A 26,917-nucleotide genomic window follows, 5' to 3' on the forward strand; every position below is an offset into this window, starting at 1 on the left:
CTACCCAGACACCACAACTCTGAGCGCACGTAGGCGCTCACCAAATGACAGCTGAATGAACAAGTATAATGGGTGTTCACAGAATAGGGAGCTCAGTGTTGTCTGAAACAGGAAAGGCAGCTCATGCCCGGAATCCCATCACTTTGAGAGGCTGAGGTAGGAGGAATGCTTGAGGCCAGGATTTCAACACCAGATTGGGCAACACAGCAAGACTCTGTTTCTATAAAAAAATAGAAAAATTAGCACAGCATGGTGGCATGTGCCTGTAGTCCCAGGTACCGGGGAGGCTGAGGCAGGAGGGTCACTTGAGCCCAGGAGTTTGAGGCTGCAGTGAGCTATGATCATGCTACTGCCACTCCAGCCTGAGCAACAGACAACTGAGTAAGACCCTGTCTCTTAAAAAAAAAAAAAAAAAAAAAAATCCTCCAGCTCTTCAGAGAGCGTCATCCAGAGTAGCCACTTTCTAATTACTCACTAATATTGGAAAAAAAAAAAGGAAAAAATTGCTTGACACTTGATTATGAAATTTAAAAAATGATACAGGAAAGGCTTCATGGAAGAAGAAGGGACTTGATTAAAGTCTTGTTTCCATCTACTAATGCTTTCGCTCTAGTGTCTTTATAATTCTGTGTGGGTCCAGCCCCTTATCTAAATTACATGCCTGGATTGTAAGATGAGCTGCCCCTATCTCTTGGCTGAGGACATTGTGGTGGGGACAATGGCACTTGAGTGTCTTGACCCAACTTTGAGTAACCCTGGGTGTCATTCTGGTGGCCCTCATTGTCTGAGGTCCCCACCTTCTGCAGCAGAGGCAGATGGCTGTGTCAGTGACCTGCACCCCAGTTACTCCAGGGGCTGGGCCTCCACTTTAGAAACCCAGTGCTGTCAGTTCACCCAGAGGTATCCAGGCCTTGGAGATTCAACCTGACAAGAGACAGTTTAATAATTAAAGATGAATGTAATTTTAATTTTTATTAGAGCTACACCTGGCCTGACACCAGGCTGATCTGCTCAGGAAACAAAGTTATGGTTATAGCGGTTATTTGATGTTTATAGAATCAGAGCAGGGGACCTGGCTGTTCTTAGCAATATCCATGCCTTGTTGCAGATGACAGATAAATTGCTGTTTACTCTAGAGAAACTTTATTCTAAAAAACTAAGACAAACTTGCACAAAGTTGAGTAAATACTTTCTTATTCTCCAATCCAGTTTCCAGACTCTGTGTGGTTTGCACCAGATATTAACTTATTTTATCAGATCACAGCTTACTGGTATTTTATAGCTCTTAACATACCTTCATAAATTTAACATATACTTTAAGGTTCTAAGGTCTATACAATACTATTAAGTGATTATTTTCCCTAATTCCTTCATTTGTGTCCCCAATTAAAAATTTTATTCCTTGCAGGCTAGAACCATAAATTACTCATCTTTACATCTTGCTCAGCACCTAAAATCAGGCTGAGTAGTGTAAATTTGTAAACTCAATAAGGGGTTTATTTTTATCTAACTTCACTACAAAAAAAGATCTGTAGTAGCTTACAACAAAAATTCATATGATAAAATAGTGACAAAAATAAAGGACCAGGATGGGCTTCCAGTTCAAAATTTGAAATTAGATACACATTTACTTCCCCCCCCAATTCCATTATAAATAAGATCGGGGAGACTATAACCATAACAGTACAAAGAATGAGGAGAGGCCATCACCAGATCAGAATTTGTGATGAGATTATTATTGGAAGACAGAGGATAAGAGTACGCTGAGGTCTAAAATAGGGTGAGGAAGCTGCATCTCTGCCTATGCACAGGAGAGGATTGAAGCCAAGAAATCCACAGAAATTCCAAGCTCAAAGCTGGCAGAGTAGGAGTAAAAAGTGGTTATAAACTGCAGTTTAAAGGCCTGTCCTTAGAATAACAGCCCTCTCCCATCAGCCCTGGCAGAGTGAGGTAGCAGTGGCACTTACTCTAAAACTGAAACAGGAACTTCATTTCTAAAGAAATTTAACCACCTGCTGGAGACAGGATGGAATCCCAGCAAAGGTGACAATTTAGAGTACCATCTTACTCCTTCTAGCCTCTGGGTGGTCCCTGCACTGCCTATATGCTCCCTGCCAGGACACCTTAACATAAAGCCCACCTATAATGAGCACCTATGGAGATGGCCCTCTCCCAAAAAGGAAAGATCCTTTGGTTAAATAGCCCTGTATAGTGGCAGAGGACATATGCCAGCTTCCTATAATTAACTATTAATCAATCTAATTCTTCACTTGTGAATGTGAACCAACCAAGGATTACACAATATTCGAAGAAAACTAATAGCACTAACATGAACAAACACTACAAATGATACTAGAGGGAAAAAAAAAAACCTAAAAATCAAACAAACCTCTAATATATACTCTTAGCAAAATTCAAGCAGATAATGCATCCAGAAAGAATTCAGGCTGCTTTGAAAAAGGAGCAGCTGGGTGTGATGGTTCATGCTGGTAATCCCAACAACTCAGGAAGCTAAGGCAGGAGGATCACTTGTGGCCAGGAGTTCAAGACCAGCCTGGGAAACACAGTGAGACCCCCCCCCATCTCTATAAAAAAAATTTTTTTAAAGATAGCCAGGCATGGTGGCATGCACTTGTAGTCCCAGCTACTCAGGAAGTTGAGGCAGGACGATTGCTTGAGACCAGGAGTTTGAGGCTGCAGTGAGCCATGAATATATCCCTGTACTCCAGCTGGGGTGATAGAGTGAGACATTGCCTCTTAAAAAAAAAGGAAAAAATCCTGCTATACATGTCATGGGGAAAAGAATTTTTAATTAAAAAGCAGAAAATAAATATTCTTAAAAATTAAATATATAATTATTAAAATAAAAATTAGCAAAAATAGACAAATGAGATTATATCAAACTAAAAGGCTTGTCCACAGCAAAGGAAACAATCAACAAGTGAAGAGACAACCTGAAGAATGGAAGAAAACATTTGCAAACTATTCATCCAACAAGGGATTAACACCCAGAATATACAAGAAACTCAACAGCAAAAAAACCACCCAATTAAAAAATGAGCAAATAGACATTTCTCAAAAGATGACATACAAATGGCCAACAAGCATATGAAAAAATGCTCAACATCACTAATCATCAAGACAATGCAAATCAAAACCACGATGAGGTATTATCTCACCCCAGTTAGAATGGTCGTCATTAAAAAGACAAAAAATAACAAATGCTGGAGAGGATGCAGAGAAAGGGAAACTCTGATATACTGTTGGTGGGAATATAAATCAATACAGCCTTTATGGAAAATAGTATGGAGTTTCCTTAAAAAAACTAATAATAGAACTACCATAGGTTCCAGCAATCCCACTACTGGATATATACCCAAAGGAAAGGAAATCAGTATTTTGAAGAGATATCTGTACTCCCATGTTTATAGCAGCACTATTCACAATACCCAAAATATGGAATAAACCTAAGTGTCCATCAACAGATGAATGGATAAAAAAAGTATGGTACATATACACAATGGAATAGTATTTAAATAAATAAAATCCTGCCATCCACAGCAACATGGACGAATCTGAAGGATATCATGTTTAATGAAATAAGCCAGGCACAGACAGCTAAACACTGTATGTTTTCACTGGTATATGGAAGCTAAAAAAGCTGATCTCATAGGCTGGGTCAGTGGCTCAGGCCTATAATCCCAGCACTTTGGGAGGCCAAGGAGGGAGGATTGTTTGAGGCCAGGAGTTTGTGACCAGCCTGAGCAACATAGTGAGACCTCATCTCAAAATTTAAAAAAAATGTTTTTTTGAGGGAAAAATTATTTTGGACCTGAAACTTGGCATTCAAATGTAAGGGCTGAAAAATAAGGTCAAGGACATAAAAGTTTATTCCCCATATTTCAATTCAGTCAATCTTCAATACATTTTGACTAGAATTAAAATGCACTTTAATCTCATTAGGAAATCTTTAAGAGAAATCACAACATATGATTTTGGAGTCTAAGATGGAGAATTTAAATATTATCCACTTATCCAGGTAAGACAATAACTTTAACTTACCTTTGCTGATTTTCTTATAATAAGAAATTTATTTACTTATTCATTTTTGGACATATAAATACAAAATTTAAATTATCCCAAAAAACGTATGGAAGGGCTCCAGATACACAAATAAAACACACCAGGGGGCCAGGCGTGGTGGCTCACGCCTGTAATCCTAGCACTCTGGGAGGCTGAGGCAGGAGGATTGCTTGAGGTCAGGAGTTCAAGACCAGCCTGAGCAAGAGCGAGACCCCATCTCTACTAAAAATGGAAAGAAATGATCTGGACAGCTAAAATTACATATATATATAGAAAAAAATTAGGTGGGCATGGTGGCGCATACCTGTAGTCCCAGCTACTTCGGATGCTGAGGCAGATTGCTTAAGCCCAGGAGTTTGAGGTTGCTGTGAGCTAGGATGATGCCACGGCATTCTAGCCCGGGCAACAGAGTGAGACTCTGTCTCAAAAAAAAAAAAAAAAAAACCACACCAGGGAACAGGTTCTCTACCAGAAGCTGACTCCAGTATCCCTCCCAGCTACTTCCTCATCCTCTGCCCTCTCAGAAAACCTGAAAGAGTTGTTTATCATCACACTCTCCACTGTCTCTCTTCCACCTGCTCCGCTCAGCCTTCTATCCCCACCACTCCAGGAAAACGATTCTTGTCAAGGTCACCAGTGATGTCTACGTTGCCAAATCATATTCACCGTCCTCACCTTTCTAGACCTCTTAGTAACATATTTAACTCAAACTCTCTCCTTGAGCCGCTTTTTTCTCCTTGGCCCCATGACACCAAAACTTTCCTGTTTGTTTTTTTCCCTACCTCATAGGCCTCTCCTTCTTAGTCTCCTCTGCTGACCCCTCCTGCCCTGGAGCTTGATCCTTGGACTCTTTCTCTTGCTTTTCCACTTTCTCTCCAGATAATCCCTTCCAGTCTCATGACTTATGATACCATCTCTCTGTCAATGACTCCCAAATATTTCCCTCTGCTCTTGAGCTTCAGGGTCGACTTAATATCTCTCCTGAATGTATCAGAGGCATGTCAAACCTAACACTGCCAAAGGAGAACTCCTCATTCTCCATCGCTAAGTCTGCATGAAACGAGCAGCCTTGAAAAACTTAACAAGAAAATATCTAATCCCACTATTTCCTAGTAACAGTTAAAGACCAATCCTATGCATCCTCTCATTAACAGGCACACCGTGGGAGTTCTGTTTTGTACAACTTCTGAAAAGAGCTGAACAGACGGAAAAGAGATGTAAATCTTTCTCTTTTAAAATTGCTTTTGAGGATCTGTTTTTACAATAATTCCTGAGTGAACAGCGGGGTGCAGGCTTCAGGCCTCAGCCATATCTCCTCGAGGGCAGAGTCACATCTCCTGCGATAATTCCTTCTCCAAGGAAAGGCAGGAGAGCCAACTCTTGGACTTGGACATCCTGCTGCCCCTTCTGTTATCATCTGGCTGCCAAGAAGAAAGGAGCAGATGCAGCAGTTTCACAGTGCTCTGTTAATTTGGCTACAGCTATAAACCTTCTTCACCCCCTAAAAAAAAAAGCCTGAGTATCTGATTCTCTCTGCCAACATTCTCTACCTCCTTTGCTTCTGTGTTGGCCCTTTTCTGCCTGGGAAAAGTAAAATAAACTTCTTTCTATCCTAATCTTTGTCTGGAGAAATCCTTCTCAAAACCCGTGTGCACCAGCTCACACCTGGACCTTGTACCCTTACATCACACTTCCCCAAGGTATTCCCCTGGAGGAAATGCCAGCACCGTCTATCCAGTTCCTCAAGCCAAAAGCCTAAGAGTCAGTAAACACAGGTGGTTAAGAGCGTATGCTTTGGAGCCAACTGGGTTCAAACACGGCTCATTTATTTTAAGTAACTAAATGATCCTAGGCAAGTTAGGGTTCTTATGACAATTATATACCTTAAAATAAGTAAAGCATCTAGAACAGTAAGTTCTAACTAAATTAATTGGTAACACTAAATTAATTATTATTGCTGTTCTTATTTCCTCATTTCCTAATTCCCATTAGTAAGTCCTGTTGTCAACTGTAGTATCAAAACATCCTACATCTGTCCACTTCTCTCCATCTCCACTGCTGTGACCCTTGTCCAAGCCACTCTCATCCCTCCTATTACAGCTGCCTCTTTATTTCCCCCCTGCTTCTGTTCTTGCCCCCATGATCCATTCTCCACAAAGCAGCCAAAGTGATTCTTTCATATATAAACCAAATATAATTCCTCTGCCTAAAACCCTCCAATTTCTTCTCATTGCATGTAAGTTAAAAATTCAAATTCCTTTTCTGAGTCTTTTTTTTTTTTTTTTGAGACAGAGTCTCACTCTGTTGCCCGGGCTAGAGTGCTGTGGCATCAGCCTAGCTCACAGCAACCTCAGACTCTTGGGCTCCACCAATCCTCCTGCCTCAGCCTCCCAAGTAGCTGGGACTACAGGCATGCGCCACCATACCCGGCTAATTTTTTCTATATATATTTTTAGTTGTCCAGATAATTTTTATTTCTATTTTTAGTAGAGATGGGGTCTCGCTCAGGCTGGTCTCGAACTCCTGACCTCGAGCGATCCACCCGCCTCGGCCTCCCAGAGTGCTAGGATTACAGGTATGAGCCACCGCGCCCAGCCTCTTTTCTGAGTCTTAAATGCCCTGCATCAGCGGTTCACAACCCTAGTCACATATTAGAATCATGTATGGAGCTTTAAAAATGATTCATGCTTACGTTCCATCCTAGACCTGTTAAGTCAGAATCTGTAGCTGTGATGCCCATCAAAATTTTAAAAGCTCATCACAGGGCAAAGGCAATCTATATAAGCTAAACATTTGCACCCCCAGAATACACTGGGAAAAAAAAAAGCCCACCAGGTGATTGTTATGTACAGACATGGCTGAAAAACACTGACCTAAATGATCTGACCCTTCACCCATTTCTCCAGTCATGCTCCTATTTACTCACACATAGGAACTAACCACCTTGTTTCCTTTTCCTCAGTGGTCCAAATCTGTTTCTGCCTCAGGCACTTTGCATTAGCTATTCTTTCTGCCTGGAGAGCTCTTCCTCAGATCTTATGACTGAGGAAGATCTATGACCTCAGATCTGTGACCTCCACCATCTTTCAGTCTCAGCTTAAATATTGCTCCTTTAGGAGACCTTCTCCGGCATCCAAATGAAAGTAGATCACTAGATGGCACTTTATAAAGAATTTAGATGTATTTTTTTGTATGTTTTTATTATCTTTCTTTCCCCACAAAAATTTAAGCTCCAGAGTAGCTTATGTGGTCGCTATGCTCTTAGGGTATAGCTCAAGCAAATAGTTAAGTATTTGAGAAATGATTGTTGAATGAATGAGTAAATAAACAGGCATGCTTGGAAATCAGCTGCCTCAAGGCTGTCTTCCACAGCTTTAGAACAATGTTTACTTCCTTTTGTTTTATGAGCTATTTCCTCCAGAAGGACAGGGCCCTAGCATCCCAGCACACTTCTTCTGTAAAGGATGTTAAAGGACAGGATTTACTTCAATCCCAAACCCTGATATTAACTACTAGACTGTACATCCCTTACCTCGTCCTCCCTCTAACTTTTTCACCAGAATTGCCAACAAACTCAAATCAACTACTTTATATGATATTTTGCTTATTTTTCTCACCAAGATTCTGGCAGACAGGTTAACAAAGAAGGGACTCATGGGCAATGGGTAGAAGAAACCAAAAGAGAAAAAAAACCCATACACCAGATAGCCAAGTTTAGTCTGGAATTTTCCAATCTGAAGCTTGACATTCTAAATGGGCACTAGACTGAACACAAAATTCTTCCCCAGTAAACATAAAACACCTTCATGGATCCTTCAGACTAAGACATTTTAAGAAATTTTAAAAGGAGATAAAATATCTAAGTAACGGACCAAAACTACCCCTCACTACTAGTGTAAGGTCTAGTGGTACCACTTTACATTTAGAAGTGAAGGTATTACCTTGGGGATATCTCCCTTAATACCTGGGGGCAGCCGCAGGATCCAAAAGTTCCTGTTGCGCAGCAGGTTCTCCAAGTTCTCCAGCCGCCTCTGCAGCAGCCCATACTCCTGCAGCAGGGTCCCCAGCACCGCCCACTTGCCCTCCAGCTGGTTCCCAAGTTCAGTCACTGTCTTTTCACAGCTGGCTAATTTCTTCTCCGCTGTCCCTGTCCGGCCTTCTAGGTGTAGGAGTCGCCGGCTGTGGACCTCCACCTTCCTCTCTATCGCCTGCACGGCGGCCACCACTGTCCACAGGGAGATGGCTGCTGTCTGCAGGTGCGCCTCATTTGCTGCTGGGGGCGTAGGAAGTGGCTGCAGGGATGTAAGGCACTCGGAGTCCCATTCAGAAGTCTGTGTGCAGTGGAGAGATGGAACAAGACATTGAGTGTTAGAAGGAACCCTAACTTATAATTATTGCTTAATTGGATTGCTTAACTGTCTAGCTGAGATTAATGTGAATATAATTTTAGTACTGGCTGCATATGCCTCATCTTTCTGGAGCTCATTGGCATCAACAGCCAAGAGAACTGCTTTGATGATTCTCAGATAGATTTGGTAAGACAGTGAATGAATGAAATTGGCTCTTGAAGAACTAGTCTGGTGTTATTTCCTCTGACATAAGGCCCAGAGGCTCAGGTTGCTGCTGCATCTTCTATCTTTGGAAAAGGCAAATGTGCACAAAGATCCTTTCCAGGTTTCACTGAAGTCAATGCCCTCCGATAAATCCCTTACAGACTTATGCTCTGGTCCTGCCCACACCCTGTTTACAAACCATAACCACAACACTCAGTCATGATTGAATAAGCTGAGAATCTTGAATCTGGAGCAATCATCACAGTTGTTTTCAAATATTTGAGGGTTATAAAACAGAAGGCAGAGCAGACTTATTTAACCTTATATTGTTTTATTCCAGAGGGCAGAACTAGAACCAACATATGGAAATTTTCAGGCGGCAAACTTTGGACTATAATATATACTTTTTCCCTAGAGATGGGGTGTTGCTATGTTCTCCAGGCTGGCCTCAAACTCTTGGGCTCAAGAGATCTTTCCACCTCAGCCTCCTGAGTAACTGGGATTACAGGCATGTGCCACCACACCCAGCTAATAAATAATTTTTGAACCAGATCTTTCCAAGAAAATAACAGGTTGCTCCATCACTGAATGTACTTTGAAACAAAGAATGGTATAAAAGGAAGAAATTCCTACAACAAATAGGAGGTTGGACTAGGATGACCTCTACAAAGCCTTCTAACTCTATGAACTTGATAAACAACTCTCTGGTCACACTTCATTCTCATTTCCTCTGGTCTGCCATCCCATTAATAACTCCAGTCCTTTCGCCATTCCATTTGCTCCTGGTCTATCTGTCCATCCCTGGCTTTGCTTTCTTTTCCAGTTGATCATTACAGCCACTTTCAACTCGCCACCCTCCCCACCTTCATGCAAGTCTTTCTGCCTCACCTGCTCAGCTAACCTCCAGCCTTGAATGAGTCCAAGTGTTCTCCTCCATTCCTGTAAGCAGTCTGGCAAGCCCGACTAGAGGAAATCACACAACCAGGTAAACTGCTGCCACCACATACCAATGGTCTCTAAGCTCGGTGGGGACCTCAACACTGCCTGGTGCCCTCTGTGCTTCTTTTCCCATTCTATAAAGTGGCTGAGACAAACCCTCAGCATGCTCCTTCAACCGTTAGTACAGCGATTCTCAAGCTAATGTGCATAAGAATCACCTGGACATCTTGTTAAAATGCAGATTTTCATTCACTTAAGTTGGGGAGGAAAATTGAGATTCTGCATTTTTAACGAGCTCCCAGGTGATGCTTCCACTGTTGACTCAGGGAGCCCAGAGTAGTAAGACTCCTGTCCATTGCAGCCCCCTCACTCTCAGGAGAGGCCATGGCTGGCTACTTTGAGAAGAAAATTAATTAGAACTAAACTCTCTCAATTTTCTCTTTCTTCATACCCCTTCCTACTTCGAACTTATAGTATTAATAACTTAAGCCATGCTTTCTTCTCTCCTTCCCCAGGGAAAATTTTTCATCCTATTTGAAGCTAATCCCTCCACTTATGCCCTGAATATCAACCCCTTCCACCTTTTTGGATACATCATTCTTTTCTTTTTCTATCATCAATATGTCAGTCTCTCCTGATTCTTCTCCATAAGATTGACTTGCACTGTTCAATATGGTAGCCACTACCCTAGAGTACCTGACATGTAGTTATTTCAATTAAGATGTGCTATGAGTATAAACTACATAGATTTTGAAGACTTAGTATAAAAAAAGTAAAATCTCATTATAATTTTTTAAGTTGATTACATGTTGAAATAATATTTTGCATATATTGGGTTAAGTAAAACATATCATTAAGATTAATTTCGTCTATTTCTTTTTACTCTAACTTTTATTTAAGAAATAGGTTCTGGCTGTGTTGCCCAAGCTGGAATTCCTGGGTCAAGCAATCCTTCCGCCTCCCAAGTAGCTAGGACTACAGGAGCTTACCCCTGCACCTGGCTTCTTTTTACTTTTTAAACATGGCTACTACAGAATTTAAAGTTATGTATATGGCTTCCCTTATATTTCTATTGGACAGGGCTGGCACAAACACATGATCAGCTCTACCACCTTACAAAATAAAATTAGAAAAAGGAAAAATAGGTCCAAGAATAGAGAAGGCAACCCCCTGCTCTATGCCACTGCTACTGCTCTCTCTTTCCTCCTCTTCCTTTTCTCACAGTGCAGTCACTCCTCAGTGGGCCAGTCTGGCTCCTGAGCACTAAAATGGCTCTCCCTGAGGTGACCAAAGGCTTCTCAGGTGGCAAATCCAAGGAATGCCTTTCTGTCTTTCACTTGACCGTTTCCTCCGCATTCTAAATGGTCGTGTGCAGCAACATCACGGTCGCCCTGGCAACTGACCACTGCTGAGCCCCTTGCGGGCCTTCCGTAAACGCTCGCTGAAAGGACGGACGCGCACCGCTGATCCCACCCTCGGAGTCCGCACCAGTCATTCATTCGGCACATAGTTGCGGAGGGCCTCCCGCGTGTCGTGCGCTGTCAGGCACCCGGCACTGGGGAGCCATTCGTCACGCAGTCTGGCGAGAGTACGCCTTAATGCACCTAAATTCCACCCCGCCAGCGCCCGGGTCGCTGCACTGAGGATTTGGTGACAGCTCCCACAGCCGGGAGAATGGCTTAGAGATTACAAAACCAACCCAGCCCCACTTCCCAGCTTCTGGCTGGCCGTCGTGGGCTGCCACGAGGCGGGGCAACCCTTCTTGGCTTAAACTCTCCCACTGCGGGGGAAGGGGGTCCCTGGACCTCATCCCCGGGGACGCAGGGGGTGAGCGCGTCCTCTCAGACCCGCGCTCTAGTCTGGTGTCCCCGGGTGGGAGGTTTCACACCCACCCGCTAGGTCCCCTCCCGGCAGGCTGCAGCCGCAAACCCGGGGCGACAGGAGACGTGGCCCGGGGACCCCGGATGAGGACGCCTGTGTCGGCCGCTCCCAGACGGCCTGCCGGCCCTTTCTCCCTCGGGGTCTGGGTCGCGGAGACCCTTCCGGGCTCACAGCACTCGCGCGTGGGCCGCCCTTACCGGAGCCGGGGTTGCCTCGGCCATGGCCCCGCGCTGTCCGACCCGGCCGGGGGAGAGTCGCCGCCGCCGCCGAGCGCTGAACCACGCAGGCCCGACCGCCCGGTCCTCTCAGCAGGAGGCGCCGGCCCAGCCCAGCCTTCCCGCACTGACGCGGCTCGCGCGGCCGTCGGGCTTCGGGACACAGCAGAGGCGCAGGGCGGACTGCCGGCCGGCGGGAGCTGGGGCGGTGAGCAAGTGCCGCAGCACTCGGCCCGCAGCGACCCCTCCGCTGGCGTTCCGTGGGCAGCGAGTGCACCCGGAACGGCGCCGGCCTAGACCCGCCGCAGGCTCGCGCCGCCCGCCCGCCCCGGCCAGCGCGCCCCCTGCCGGCCCTGGCGGCCAGCGCCGCCCGCGGTCCCTTCGCCCCTGCGGCTGGTGGGCGGCGGTGCCCGGAGGCTTGGCGGACTCGGCGCACGTGTGTTCTCTTTTCTCACCCCCGAGCAGCCTCGGCACAAGGTAGTTTAGGCCGGCTACAAAGCAGGGCGTGTGCTGCGAGTGATTTTCTTCCTGGAGGCCCAATTAGCAGGCACCGCCTGAAGGGAAGCACTTCTGCCGGATGGGCGGAGTGACCACCCGGCCCTGTGGGTTAGAATGAGCGACCAAGAAGCACAAATAAGTGATGAAGAAGATATGCGTCATTTGCAGAAATTATAAAAGTGGCGGCCAAGCTGAAGCGGCTCACATCCCCAGTGGCCAGCGTTGGGACCTACTACTGCTCTGCCTCTCCCTGACGGCTCAGATTATTGCCTCTCTGGGGCCTGGTCTAGACGTGGAATTCTTGAGGGCAGCATTAGTCAAGCTTGAAGTTATGGTTAACTGGGTCTGGACTAATGGAAAGGCGAGAAGAAAGTGTCATCTGTAGAGGTTCAGTGTTTCAGGTCAAGAGAGTGTTACAGTAAGATACCACATAGTCCTGGTTTTCCAGCACCCTCTTGATTTCAAGCATGTATGAGTCGACCCCTCCGAAACCTGTATTTCAACAAAGGAATCAAGTCAATGTCCACAACGGTAAAAATATCTGTAAATCACAAAAGTATGAGTATCATCCTGTTGGGACAACAGCTCTTGAGCGTGCTAATTTATTCTTAGACTGTAGCTACGTGTGCAGAATATAATTTGAGGTCTACCTGAATATACATTTTGGTCAAATGGTGAATGTTTGATAGTTAAAATTGCCATTCTCTGAGTCAGAATATGACCAATTATGAGGAAAAAAAAATCCAAATTTCCTTGGAATGAAAATTCAGGTTTTTTTTAGCCCTATGAATCCCAGTGAAGAACAAAAAAAAAAAAAGAAAATTCAGTTTTATAATTTTATTATTTAAAATGTAGTAGTTAAAATTTTAAAGTTTGACCTCATTGGGCTATTTAACAGGAATATTTTCATTACTGAATAAGACACTTTCAACTAAGCTCAATGGAGCAGCAAGGCCAGCACCACCTGTATAATATAAGTAATATTACCACAAATTTATTACATGTTCCTTCCTCTAATAGGAACTCATTAAGGTAAGTCTTTCCTCCTATTTAATTCCCGGCCTTAAAAATTTTTTTTAGATGGTGACAGCATTTCATGAAACAATTTCACTGACTGAAGGTTCATGTACTGTTTAAAGAAGAGGGACAATATCTTCAAAAGTAGATTTAAGACTGTTGTACTGACTTATATTTTTAATTTCTAATATTTTTTACTGCTCTTGCAGCAATCAAAATCACTAGAGAAAAAATTGTCCTTAAAGTTTGCCCTTAAAGAAATGTGACAATGGAACAATTTAATTGGTTTTTGAGTTAACAAAATAATTGCAGTTTCCAGCTGCATCTTAGCTTTCTTTAACCTACCCATTAATTTCAGCATCTTCCCTGGACTGGAATCAAAGGAAGATCTTTGCAGCGTGTATGATGTAAAAAATACTCTCGGCCAGGCGTGGTGTTTCACGCCTGTAATCCTAGCACTCTGGGAGGCTGAGGCGGGAGGATCGCTCAAGGTCAGGAGTTTGAGACCAGCCTCAGCAAGAGGGAGACCTCGTCTCTACTAAAAATAGAAAGAAATTAGCTGGACAACTAAAAATATATAGAAAAAATTAGCCGGGCATGGTGGCACATACCTGTAGTCCCAGCTACTCGGGAGGCTGAGGCAGGAGGATCGCTTGAGCCCAGGAGTTTGAGGTTGCTGTGAGCTAGGCTGATGCCACAGCACTCTAGCCTGGGCAACAGAGTGAGACTCTGTCTCAAAAAAAAAAAATCCTGTCAAGGAACATCAATTTATTCAGCAAGTTCTGACAAACAAACTGCTTTCTCTGCAAGCAGCCATTGGCTATTAGTAACTCTTGCTATGATGGTAATATCTGGAAACTACAAAATTAAAGCCTTTTTGTATCAGCCTTTGAAAGATATCATAACTGCTATTCCATCTTGTTTAAGTATCTTGTAAATGTACATGGCAAGATAATCTCAAAATCTCTTGTGCATCACATAATTTGTTGTTAGCTGTAGAAAAATTGTGGAAGTGGTGTAAAATGTTTCTGCTTACAGCCAGTAATTTTCTATTACATCATTTTAAGCTGTACCCATTTTCTGAATATAAAACTGAAGATGTGAATGAACTATACAGTATTGTAACAAGGAATGGCCTGGAAAGAGAAAGAAAAAAAGGATTTTCTCTCTTTAAAACTTCCCCCACTCTTTTTGGGAACTACATCCTGGCCGGCATCCCTCAGGCAGGTTAAGTCTTTTGTTAAAACTCCCAGGTGGCACCCTGAGGTGGGCAGCTGGCTGAGTTCACCAGCTTTGTCTTTGGCGGAGGTGGGACAATTACAATAGTTAACCACGGAAATTGCCTGAAGTTGAGAACTCTCCCTTTAAAAGCTCTGTATTTCTGCCTTTGTGCAGGAAAAATTTGGATTTTGAGATGGTAGTCTGCTTTTTGTTCCCTTTGTTGGCAAAGGTAATATGTCTCTTTCTCCATCCCCAAAAGACTTGTCCTCGTCCTCATTCTTCTGATTCAGCGTCCTGGACAAGTGCTGAGTTTTCAGTAATAGCATGATTGTGCTCATAGCCTATTCCATATTTGTTCCATGGGAAATGAGAAATTCATGCATTCTCTTTACTGATTTTACATTCCATAAATATATATATTTTTTGAAACAGAATCTCTGTTGTCCGAGCTAGAGTGCCGTGGCATTAGCCTAGCTCACAGCAACCTCAAACTCCTGGGCTCAAGCAATCCTCCTGCCTCAGCCTCCCGAGTAGCTGGGACTACAGGCATGTGCCACCATGCCCGGCTAATTTTTCCATATATTTTTAGTTGTCTAGCTAGTTTCTTTCTATTTTTAGTAGAGATGGGGTCTCGATCTTGCTCAGGCTGGTCTCGAACTCCTGACCTCAAGGATCCTCCCACCTCGGCCTCCCAGAGTGCTAGGATTACAGGCGTGAGCCACCGCGCCCAGCCTCCATAAATATTTCTCAAAGTCAGATTCACCGTGTGTGTGTGTGTGTGTGTGTGTGTGTGTGTGTGTGTGTGTGTGTGTGTGTGTGTGTGTGTAAGTCAGGAATCTTTCATTAAGTAAGGAAAGCTGAAGTACAGTTGAATTAATCATTGTTCTTCTGTGGCCAAACCTAAAAATTTAAAGTTGAGTCTTCATGTCCACATGTCTCATATACCCGATATTGTGGCAGTGTGTTTAACAATTTCAGTAACCTTTTTGTGCACAGCAGAATATAAATCAGGAAAAAGGTTTTAGGAATGTTTTGTAAAAGACACCAATATTTAGAATTAATAGCTTGGGAAAATATCAAAAATTCTCTTCAACTGCTGAAAGTGGTTATCAATCAGTATACAGCAATTATTTCTACAATCTTTAAAAAATATGAGCCTTCATGAATCCCAAATTATGAGGACCTGTCTTATGAAAAGCACTCATATGTAGTCCATGGTTTAGAGAGAACAAATATATTTGGGGTGCCTAATTTTTAATCAAAATTTTCTCCTTCAGACTCTATGAAGAAAATCTTTTAATTATGTCTCAAAGATGATTTAGCACATATATATTGCACATATGTTTTCCCTCCTTGTAAAATTTTGAGGTAGCCAAGTTGACATTCTGCTTATTTTTTTCAAGGCTTCTATGGAAAACCAGACATTGTGCTTTTAATTTATTTTCCTAACGTGTGAAAAATTATTAAGTAGGGATTTTTTTAAAGATTCATGGACTAAATAGAATCAAATCACTAAACATTAGTTTCTAAAGTTTTTTTACTGTTTATGAATGCAATTGTACCAAATAATTTTATAGTAATTAGAATTACTATATATAATCTTTATTATTTTCCCCTGTAAGCATTTATATTTTTACAGACATCTGCTGGCTCACAAAGGATATAATATTCTTTCTGTTATCTAAATAAGACTCTTAATATTCATATTGACTGTCAACGTATTTAACTATTTGAAAGTTCTTGTTTATTACGTAAAATTAACACCTTCTATAATCCTCAATTATTGTAGCCTTTTACTTTTTTTTTTTTTTGGAGACAGACTCTCACTCTTTTGCCCTGGCTAGACTGCTGTGGCGTCAGCCTAGCTCACAGCAACCTCAAACTCCTGGGCTTAAGGGATTCTCCTGCCTCAGCCTCCCGAGTAGCTGGGACTACAGGCATGCGCCACCATGCCCAGATAATTTTTTCTATATATATTTTTAGTTTTCCAGCTAATTTCTTTCTATTTTTAGTAGAGACAGGGCCTCGCTCTTGCTCAGGCTGGTCACAAACTCCTGACCTCGAGTGATCCACCCGCCTCAGCCTCCCAGAGTGCTAGGATTACAGGCGTGAGCCACCGTGTCCAGCCAAAAGACACTATTAAGAGAGTGAAAACACAAGCCACAGACCTGGAGAAAATATTTGCTAATCATACATCCAACAAAGGACTTGCATCCAGAATATATTAAGAACTCTCAAAACTCAACAATAAGAAAAAAACCCACTTTCAAATGCCTGCCTTCTGCCTTCTTTTTGCTTTTTCTTTTTTTAGAGACAGTCTCCCACTGTCACCAGGCACTGGATTATAGTAGCAGTATCATAGCTCACCTGTAACCTTGAACTCCTGAGCTCCTGCCTCAGCCCCTTGAATAGCTGGGACTACTGGCATGGGCCACCCTGCCTGGCAATTTTTTTTTAAATTTTTGGTAGGGACAGGGTCTTGCTGTGTTGCCCAGGCTAATCCCAAACTCCTGGTCTTAGGACATGCTACCCCCTCAGCCTCTCAAAATGCTGAGATCACACCTGTGAGCCACTGTGCCCACCCAGCATGCCTGACTTCTTAAACTAGGCTTTGTTAATGTGTTTATTGCAATCAGCATTATCTCTAAGAGTCTTTAACATAATATATTATTAGATGTTACTCTTTTACCTATTACCTAAAGTCTAGCTAATGTATTTTTAGAAGTGCTAATTCAGACTTAAGAAAATAAACTTTTTTTGTTGAGGGGACAGAATCTCACTCTGTTGCCCAGGCTAGAGTGCAGTGGTATCATTATAGCTCATGGCAATCTCAAACTCCTAGGTTCAAAATGTCCTCCTGCCTCAACCTCCCAAGTAGCTGGGACTACAGGCATATGCCATCATGCCCGACTAATTTTTCTATTTTTGGTAGAGATGTGGTCTCACTATGTTACTCAGGCTAGTCTCAAACCCCTGGCCTCAAGCAATCCTCCCACTAGAGAAAATAAACTTTACGTTGTACAGAAAGATCATTGAGAGTATAATAGAGTTGGCCGGGCACGGTGGCTCATGCCTGTAATCCTAACACTCTGGGAGGCTGAGGAGGGAGGATTGTTTGAGCTCAGGAGTTCGAGACCAGCGTGAGCAAGAGCGAGACCCTGTCTCTACTAAAAAAAAAAAAAAAGAAAGAAAGAAAGAAAGAAAGAAATTATATGAACAACTAAAATATATATATAGAAAAAATTAGCCAGGCATGGTGGTGCATACCTGTAGTCCCAGCTACTCCAGAGGCTGAGGCAGGAGGATTGCTTGAGCCCAGGAGTTTGAGGTTGCTGTGAGCTAGGCTGATGCCATGGCACTCTACCCTGGGCAACAGAGTAAGACTCTGTCTCAAAAAAAAAAAAAAAAGAATATAATAGAGTTGATGGAGGTGTACATTGGTATAACCTCTTTTGAACAACTTGGTAATGTTTCAGTTATAAATATATACGCCTTTGATTCAGCAATTCCTCTTCTAGGAATATATTCTGTAAATATGTCTGCATATACAAGATTTATTAAGGCAATATTTGTAGTAGAAAAAGACTATGACTCAAATGTCTAGTAAGGGATGAGATGAATGATAAACTATGGTACATTGGTATGCTGTGCAGCTGCTAAAGAACATGTGAATGAACCATCTTTTAAATGTCTTAAGTGTCAAAAGCAGAGAACTGTCCACTAGGATAGTTGACTGAGCTGAAACAGGAAACCCTCTGTCCTACTTCAAATTCAATAGCAATCCTATATCAAATATTTTATCCAAAAGTGTTCCCAAACTTGATTATGGATGAGACTTATTATATTCTGTATATGTTATAATAATTTTCTATAATAAAACCTAACCTTTTCATTAAAAATTCTGTATTTACCAACCTGGGGGAAAAAACTAAATGGGCAAAGGACAAGCACAAGCACTTTGGCCGGGTGTGGAGGCTCACGCCTATAATCCTAGCACTCTGGGAGGCCAAGGCAGGAGGATTGCTTTAGGCCCAGAGTTTGAGGTTGCAGTGAGCTATGATGACGTCACTGCACTCCAGTCTGGGCCCAGTGAGCTATGATGATGCCACTGCACTCTAGCCCAGGCAACAGAGTGAGACTCTTGTCTCAAACAAACAAACAAACAAAGCCACTTTGCCAAAGGATGGCCATTTAGCACATAAAAAAATTTTCAATATCATTAGAAATTAGAGAAATGCAAATGAAAACTACGTTGAGGCTGGGTGCGGTGGCTCACGCCTGTAATCCTAGCACTCTGGGAGGCCGAGGCGGGTGGATTGCTCAAGGTCAGGAGTTCGAGACCAGCCTGAGCGAGACCCCATCTCTACTAAAAAGTAGAAAGAAATTATCTGGCCAACTAAAATATATATACAGAAAAAAATTAGCCGGGCATGGTGGCGCATGCCTGTAGCCCCAGCTACTGGAGAGGCTGAGGCAGTAGGATCGCTTCAGCCCAGGAGTTTGAGGTTGCTGTGAGCTAGGCTGACGCCATGGCACTCACTCTAGCCCGGGCAACAAAGTGAGACTCTGCCTCAAAAAAAAAAAAAAAAAAAGAAACTACGTTGAGATATGTCGATGGAAAAGAAGCCAAACTGTGTAAAATACTTTAAAGAGGTTTATTCTAAGTCAAATTTGAGGACCATGACCTGGAGCCACACCCAGGAAGCCTTGAGCAAGTGGACTCCAGTGGTTGGGTTACAATTTGGTTTTTTTTTTTCTTTTTTTTTTTTTAGATTTTACCTAGATTTTAATTAGAGCCTATGCCAGATGTCTCCTACATCCTGGAAGATTCTGCTGCCTTCATCCAGGGCACCAGCAAAGGCCACAATTTGGTTTTATACATTTCAGGAAGACAGGGGTTACAAGTGAAGTCATAAATCAATACATGGAAGGCATACACTGGTTTGGCCCAAAAAGGTGGGCCAACCTAATGTGGGGGAGGGACTTACCAGTTATAGGTGGGTTTAAGGATTCCTTGACTTGTAATTGGTTAAAGACATGAAGCATTGTCTAAAGGCTTGGAAGGTTTTAAGATAAGGAGCTGCTTATCAGAGACAAGCCACTGACATATTTGTTGTGTAAATTGAGCACCTGCAGGCTTGTCTTGCATAGCCTTAGGCCTATTAATGAGTTAGGAAGGATGTCTTCAAGAAGGGAAGGGGGAATGATCTGGCATGTCTGACCTCCCTCCTCAGGGCAAGCAATTTAGTTTTAGGATATCCCCTTGGCCAGGAGGGGGGAGTCCATTCATTCAGCCAATGAGAGGGAGCCTTAAGATTTTATTTTAGTTCATAGATACAACTACACCATTGATTAAAATGTCTGAAATTTAAAAAAAAATGCCTGAAAATAGCGAGTGCTACAAGGATGTGGAGCAACTAGAACTCTTATGCATTCATAAGGGGAACGCATAATGGTACAGTCACTCTTAAAAGCAGTTTGGCCATTCCTTATAAAATTAAATATACATTCACAATATGACTCAGCAGTCCCACTCCTGCGTATCTGCCCTAAAGAAATAAAACTTTATGTTCACACAAAAACCTGTATACAAATGTTTGTAGCAGCTCTATTCAGAATTGCCAAAGCTTAGAAAAAATACAAATACCCTTTAATGGGTAAATGCATTTCAGTACATCCATACTGTGCAATACTAGTTGTAAGGTTTAAGACTGGAGTCTAGGGGAGGGGCGGTGCAGCTGAAAGTCAAACCACCCTCCCGGGTCTCGGCACCAAAGGTAAGGTTTTTTGGATTGGCCAGCACCAGAGAAAGAAAGACGAGCAGAGTTGAAAGGGATAAATAAAGAGGCTTTATTGGGGAACTCCTGGGTGAGGGTAACAGGTCCCAAGAGAGGGGCCCAGGTGAGATTCTCGGGTCCCTGGAGAGAGAGAGAGACCCGAGAAGTCGCATCTCCCAGAAGTTTGAGTGGGCTTATAGATGTTTTTAGGGTTGGGGGATGGGGGTTTCTTCGGCGGGAAGATTTTGGCACGAAGAGTGAGGAATTTCTTTGTTGCAGTTTTAGGGCCGGTATTGAGAAATAGGAGGGGCCAGTGGTATGTGTGGACTCCAGGAACCGAGACCCTTATAAGGGTAACCATCCAGGTGTGGTCGTCCTTTAATTTAGCTGGGCCTTGCAGGCATTGTCCTTGGCAGGTCTTATGGGCTTCTTCTTTTTCCCTTAGGGAGGGGAGGGGTGCCTGCCACCAGCCTTACACTATTCGACAATTAAATAAAATACTGTGACACACACATCCACATTGTTATGTGGATGAATCAAAAAAGCATTAAACTTTTGAAAAGCCAGTCACTAAAGGCTACATATTGCATGATTCCACTCATATGCCATTCTAGAAAGAACTAGGAACAGCCAGGCGTGGTGGTGCACTCCTAAAGTCCCAGCTACTCAGGAGGCTGAGGCAGGGGGGTCACTTGAGCCCAGGAATTTGAGGTTGCAGTGAGCTAGGACTTCACTGCACTCCAGCCTGGGCAACAGAGCATGACCCTGTCTCTAAAAATTAAAAATAACAATTAAAAAAAGAGAAGAAAACGAGGGACGAAGAGCAGATCAGTCCTTGTCCGGGGTACGCATGTGAGTACAGGCCTGGGAAGAGGAGAATGCAGGGAATTTCTGGAGTGTTAGAACTCTTTTGTACCCTGATAATGCTGGTTATTACACATATCCATACATGTGTGAAAATTCATAGAACTTTACACCACAAGAAGTTAATGTTACTGTATGGTATTTTAAGAATGAAAAATTTTGAACAGTAAGGTACACATACATTTTGTAACTGAGTCCAAGCTTGTACCACGTGCCACACATCAATAAGTCCAGAGACAAGGCGTTGGGTCAAGGAAAGTGACTTTTATCTGGAGAGCCAGCAGATGGAGAAGATGGCAGACTAGTGTCCTAAGAACCATCTTAAGTTACTATGAAGTTTAGGCTCTTTTTTATGTTAAGGGAAGGGGAAAGAGGAGGGGCATTACAAGAGGTGACTGAGGCCAGTGTAAGGATGGTGGTGGGCACCTCTCCCCTCCCTAATGGAAAAAGAAGAAGCCCATGAGACCTACCAAAAACAATGCCTGCAGGGCCCAGCTAAGTTAAAGAATAGCCACACCTGGATGGTTACCCTGATAAGGGTCTCAGTTCCTGGAATCCGTACATACCACCAGCCCCTCCTGTTTCTCAATACCCGCCCTAAAACTGCAACGAAAAATTCCTTGCTCTCCCCCACCATAAATCTTCCTGACAAAGAAACCCCTACCCCCAGCCCTAAAAACATATATAAACCCACTCAGACTTCTGGGCGGTGCGACTTCTCAGGTCTCTCTCTCTCTCCCGGGACCCAAAAATCTCGCCCGGGTCCCTCTCTTGGGACTCGTTACCCTCACCCAGGAGCGCCCCAATAAAGCCTCTTTACTTATCCCTTTCAACTCTGCTCGTCTTTCTTTCTCTGGCGCCGGCCAATCCAAAAAACCTTACAGCCAGTAGACATCTGGGCATCAGTGAGGGTCAGAGGAAGTGTGAAACGTCTTTGTTCTTAGTTAACTTTGGATGATTTAAGTCAGGTCAAGGTGTTCCTGTAATCTTTAACATAGCATTGTCATTTGTGTGCATACTTATTTCCCCAGGAGTTAGTTTTGGGAAAGGGACAGTTATCTTCTTTTTTCTAGAGTTTAACTGTAATACAAACGAAATTTTTCTTAAAATTAGCTGGCCTGTGTGCAGAGCTAAACAGAAGCTTTTAATCTAAAGGGTATTACTGCAGGGGGTCAGAAGCAAAATGCAGCTAGTTGTGCTAAGCCTCCCTTCACTGTTACAAGTTCCATAGGAAACACACTCATCCTAGCTACGCAGGGACTGTTTTCTTTCTCTTGGCGCCTCCTCTCCCCACAGGCTGCATGCCTTTCCTTTCTGTTCCTTTAGCCTAAATCCTAAACTATGATTAGGATAGACTCTGAGGTTGATTTTCTTAGAAACAAAGTCACCCCTCTAACTCACTCTCCTTTTTCTGTCTCTCCCTGTATCACCCCTTCCTGTGTCTTCCCATCTCTTTCCCTATTCCCGTCTCTTTCAGAGCTTCTCGATCTGGGTTTCATTCCCTCCGTCCATCTTTTCTTCCACCTCTGTCTCTCCGCCTCCCTGTAGAGGCCCTGGACACCTGGCCCCTTCCCTTTGGCCAACCTCCGTCCCAGCAGGCGGCCCCGGGAGGCCTCGTCTCTCTGCCCGAGGCTATTCCCTGGCCCAGAAGGGAGCGTGGCCTGGGCCCGGGTGAATCCACCGACGAGGGACAGGACGTGGTGGCCAGAGCCCGCCTGCCTGCCCGGGACGGGCTGGCGCTCCCGCACCCCGGCGCACGGCAGGCGGCGCGCTCCACGGTGACCCCTGGGGACCGGCCCACCGCCCTCGCGCGATTCCTGGGCTTCCCTCACGGGTGACTCGGGTCGGCTTTGCGAGACGGACCCAGACACTCCCTCTCTTGCCCGCTGCTGCTCTGTCTCGGCTTCTGGGGGGAACGTGTCTCCCGGTCCCTGACTCTCCACTTCCCCTCTGTCTTGCGTTCCTTCAGCTCCTCTCCAGCTGTTCGCTTCCCTCGGAGATCCCCACACAGTCCAGAGATCCGTCACACATGGGGGCTGCGGCCTGCGCGGCCTGGGCCAGGGGCTCTCCTAAGAGGGCTGTCCCTGAGCGGCGCCGGCTCCTCCCGGCCGCAGGGGGCGCCGTGGGGCTGGGCGTCCTGGGCCCCAGATCCCGCCTCTGAGGGTCGTCCCCGGGACTGCGTCGGCTCCTCCCGCCAGACGGGGGCGCTATGGGGAGCGCCCGTTCCTCCCGGGCGCAGGGGCGCTATGGGGCGGGGCGCCGTGTGTCCCGGGTCGCCGAGTCCCAGTATGCACTGCGCTCTGGCCGGCGCTGTGTTTTGGCGGCGGGGGCGGGGGGCGATGAGTGGGCTCTGCTGGGGTTCGGGGCGGTGCCGGGGCTGTGCGCTGCGGGGCCTGTTCCCGCGGAGCCGTCATGGCCCAGCCGGCTTCGGTAAGAGGGGCCGGTGGAGGCTGCAGGCAGGCTCTGCCGAAACTACAGTCCTGTCCCGGCCGGAGTTGGGTCCCGGGCTAGGGAGTGAGGCGGAAGAAACCCCGGCCTGGGGGGACTGTCTTTCGCCCCTGGACTGAGCTCGGAGCCGGGGCTGGAGAAGGCACAGTGTTGGTGCGCGCAGTGTTGTGGAATTGATCTGGGAATAAGTCGTTGTGGGGGGAGTGGGGTGTCGGCGCGGTGGCGTTCGCCTGTGGTCCCAGCTGCTCTGGAGGCTGAGGCGGGGACGTCGCTTGAGCCCAGCAGCTGTGCCCACGGCGTGTCCACGCTAAGTTGGGCATCTATGTGGTGACTTTTCGGGAGCGGGGCACCACCGGGATTACTAAGAAGGGGTGAACTGGCCTAGGTCGGAAACGAAGCAGGCAAAACTCCCGTGAATAGCCCCTGCACTCCGGCCTGAGCAGCATAGGGAGACCCTGTCTGTTTGGGAAAAAAAAAAAAAGATTAGTTTGGAAATAAGAGGCCGGGTGAGGTCTGGTGTGTGGGCCTATTGTCTACTCTGGTCAACCACTGTGCCCACCCTCAGGGCTCTGAAGTCTTGGGTTTTTCCTGGGCTCATGTGTAAGGGTAGTTAGTGGCTGTTCCATGCTCTGCTGCTGGAGGTAGCCTCAGAGAAGCACATCGGCCTAAGCAGGTGAGAAAAAGGGAGGGGAAAGAAAACGAGCTGAGAAATTGGAGACTGCTCCCTTTAGGAAAGGTCAGAAAACTTGAAACCGGTTTGGGTAGTTAAATTAAATTTACCGCCAGTGCTGTAGTATGGTAGTGGAAAATTTGGACACTGTTTTTAGAGTTTGGAAGGCATATCCTGAGGCTTAATCCAAGAAACCCCATTACATTCAGTTAAGTCTAACCTGCTTAAATATGCAAATTGTCCTTGTGCCCCCAATGAAATTTAATTATATTACTAATGTAATGTTCCCTATTAGCATTTTCTTCTTCCCTTCTGCCTCCCACTCCCTTTCCCCAGCCTCCCTTGGCAGGTACACATTCTTTCCCAAATTCTTAAAACTGTGTCCCTTCAGCCAGGCTTTCTTTTTTATTATTTTTTCCCCTCTAGGCAGTTGGAAACCTCCTGGAATATTCCTCTGTTCTGTGAAAGTTTGTGGTGCTGCTTCCTTGGCTATAAATTTGAGTCCATAGAACATGTGATGACAGCTTCTTGGCTATTGTGTTATTTGGGATAGGCAAGGAGAAATCTTTTTTTTTTTTTATTTTCCTTTACACTGGAGAGGCTCAGTGCTAATTGTAAATATGATCACAAATGAGTCTTTGTAGGTGGAAAACATGGGTGAGGTACAAGGAAACTGTAGAGGAATTTTGTTGAAATCTCATTATAAAAACATCAATCAGTTTGAACTTGTTTGTTATAGTACTTGGTACGTAAGCTTTCAGAGCCTGTGATACTTTTGATGATAGAGTTTTATCTCTGCAACTTTTCAGAATCTTGAGTGTCAAATGGCCTTGGCTATAAGGTCCCCTAGATTCTCTTATTGGGAGAATTTACTTTGTAGTACTTGTGACCATGATTTTTTATATACTTGGGAAGAGCCGTACCTATCTTTCTATTTCTAGATGACCAGCTTTTTGGGGGAGGTGCTCATCTATGTTTGTAGCATAGAATCTGAAAGGGGTGAGAACGGAATTTTCAATTTATTTATGTTCTATTGCTTCCCTACTCCCACAGTGTATCTGTCCTCCAAACACTCAGGAGAAACAGCCCCTGTTAGTCAGTCCATACCAGAGATTATAGATTAATGGTCCATGAGCCAATCATGGCTTGCAGACATATTTTGTTTGGAACACTCTTTGTTGTTAAAACTGTAAATTTTAATTGCCAGGATGAGGGTTCACATAATATGATGTACATTTCCTGTTTTTCTTTAAAAACTGACACATTCCGATGTAAAACATAAAACTGTAAAACCTGTAGAAGACGATATTGGAGAAAATATTTGGGATCTAGGGCATGGTGAAAGTTCTTAGATGTAGCACCAAAAAAAGCACAATCTGTAAAGGGAAACAAATGATCAGTTGTACATAATCAAAATTAACAACTTTTGCTTTGTGAGAGATACAAGAAAAGACAAGATACAGACTGGGGGAACATATTTGCAAACTGCATATCTGACAGAGGTCTTATATTTAGAGTATATAAAGAACTATCACTGAATAGTAAAAAAAGAAATCCAATTAGAAATTAGAAAAACTATAAAGAGACATTTTACCTAAGAGAATATATGCATAGGAAATAAGCACATGAAAAGATGTTCAGTAACTCATTAGGAAAATTTAAAATAAAACCACAGATATCACTATATACCTATTAGAACAGTTAAAATTTTTAAAAAGTGGCATTACCAAATGCTGGTGAGGGTGCTGAGAAGTTATCTCTTATACATTGCTGGTAGGAATATAAAATGGTTTGGCAGTTTCTTTAAACACTAAACATATACTTGCCTTACAGTGTAGTAGTTGTAGTCCTGGGCACTTATTCCAGAAAAATGAAAACATGTCCAATCAAAATATTCCTCAATAGCTGAATGGTTAATCAAATTGTACATCCATACCATGGAATACTACTCAGCAATAAAGATGAAATGTCATGTGTTACTTAATGACAGGCATACATTCTGAGAAATTCATTGTTTGATTTTTTTTTTCTTTTCTTTTCTTTTTTTTTTTTTTTTTTTTTTTTTGAGACAGAGTCTCGCTCTGTTGCCCAGGTTAGAGTGCCATGGCATCAGCCTTGCTCACAGCAACCTCAAACTCCTGGGCTCAAGCCATCCTCCTGCCTCAGCCTCCTGAGTATTTGGGACTACAGGCATGCACCACCATGCCCGGCTAATTTTTCTATATATATTTTTAGCTGTCCATATAATTTCTTTCTGTTTTTAGTAGAGATGGGGTCTCGCTCTTGCTTAGGCTCGTCTCAAACTCCTGAGCTCAAACAATCCACCCGCCTCAGCCTCCCAGAGTGCTAGGATTACAGGCGTGAGCTACCGCGCCTGCCCTTGTTTGGTGATTTTGTCATTGTGCAAACATCAGTGTGCTTACACGAACCTAGATGGTATAGCCTACTACACACCTAAGCTATATGGTATAGCTTCCTGCTCCTAGGCACAGACCTGTACAACATGTTACTGTACTGAATACTGTAGGCAATCGTAACAGTGATAAGCATTTGTGTATCTAAACAGAAAAGGTACAATAAAAATATGGTATTATAATCTCACGGGATCACTGTGGCATATGTGGTGCATCCTTGACCAAAGCATTGTTACGTGGCAAATGACTGTATTGCTAAACATGACAATGTGGATGGATCTCAAGGACGTCCTGAGTGAAAAAAGTCAATCTCAAAAGGTTGCATATTACAAGATTC

General features: G+C 44.0%; 1 protein-coding gene across 1 annotated transcript in view; it reads right to left on the reverse strand.

The window, feature by feature from the left end:
* The window catches only part of ZNF398 (zinc finger protein 398), a 34,155-nt gene extending 22,230 nt beyond the window's left edge, over window positions 1-11,925 (reverse strand). The window contains exons 1-2 of the mRNA XM_045565094.1: window positions 11,654-11,925; window positions 8,025-8,414 (exon numbers count right to left, since the gene is read on the reverse strand). Of these exons, the coding sequence (XP_045421050.1) occupies window positions 8,025-8,414; window positions 11,654-11,677 (414 nt within the window). The 5' untranslated portion in view covers window positions 11,678-11,925. The remainder of the gene's footprint in view (window positions 1-8,024; window positions 8,415-11,653) is intronic.
* Between the last annotated feature and the right edge of the window lie 14,992 nt (window positions 11,926-26,917).

Source organism: Lemur catta, chromosome 11 (assembly GCF_020740605.2).
Source record: "Lemur catta isolate mLemCat1 chromosome 11, mLemCat1.pri, whole genome shotgun sequence".
NCBI classification, from domain to species: Eukaryota; Metazoa; Chordata; class Mammalia; order Primates; family Lemuridae; genus Lemur; species Lemur catta.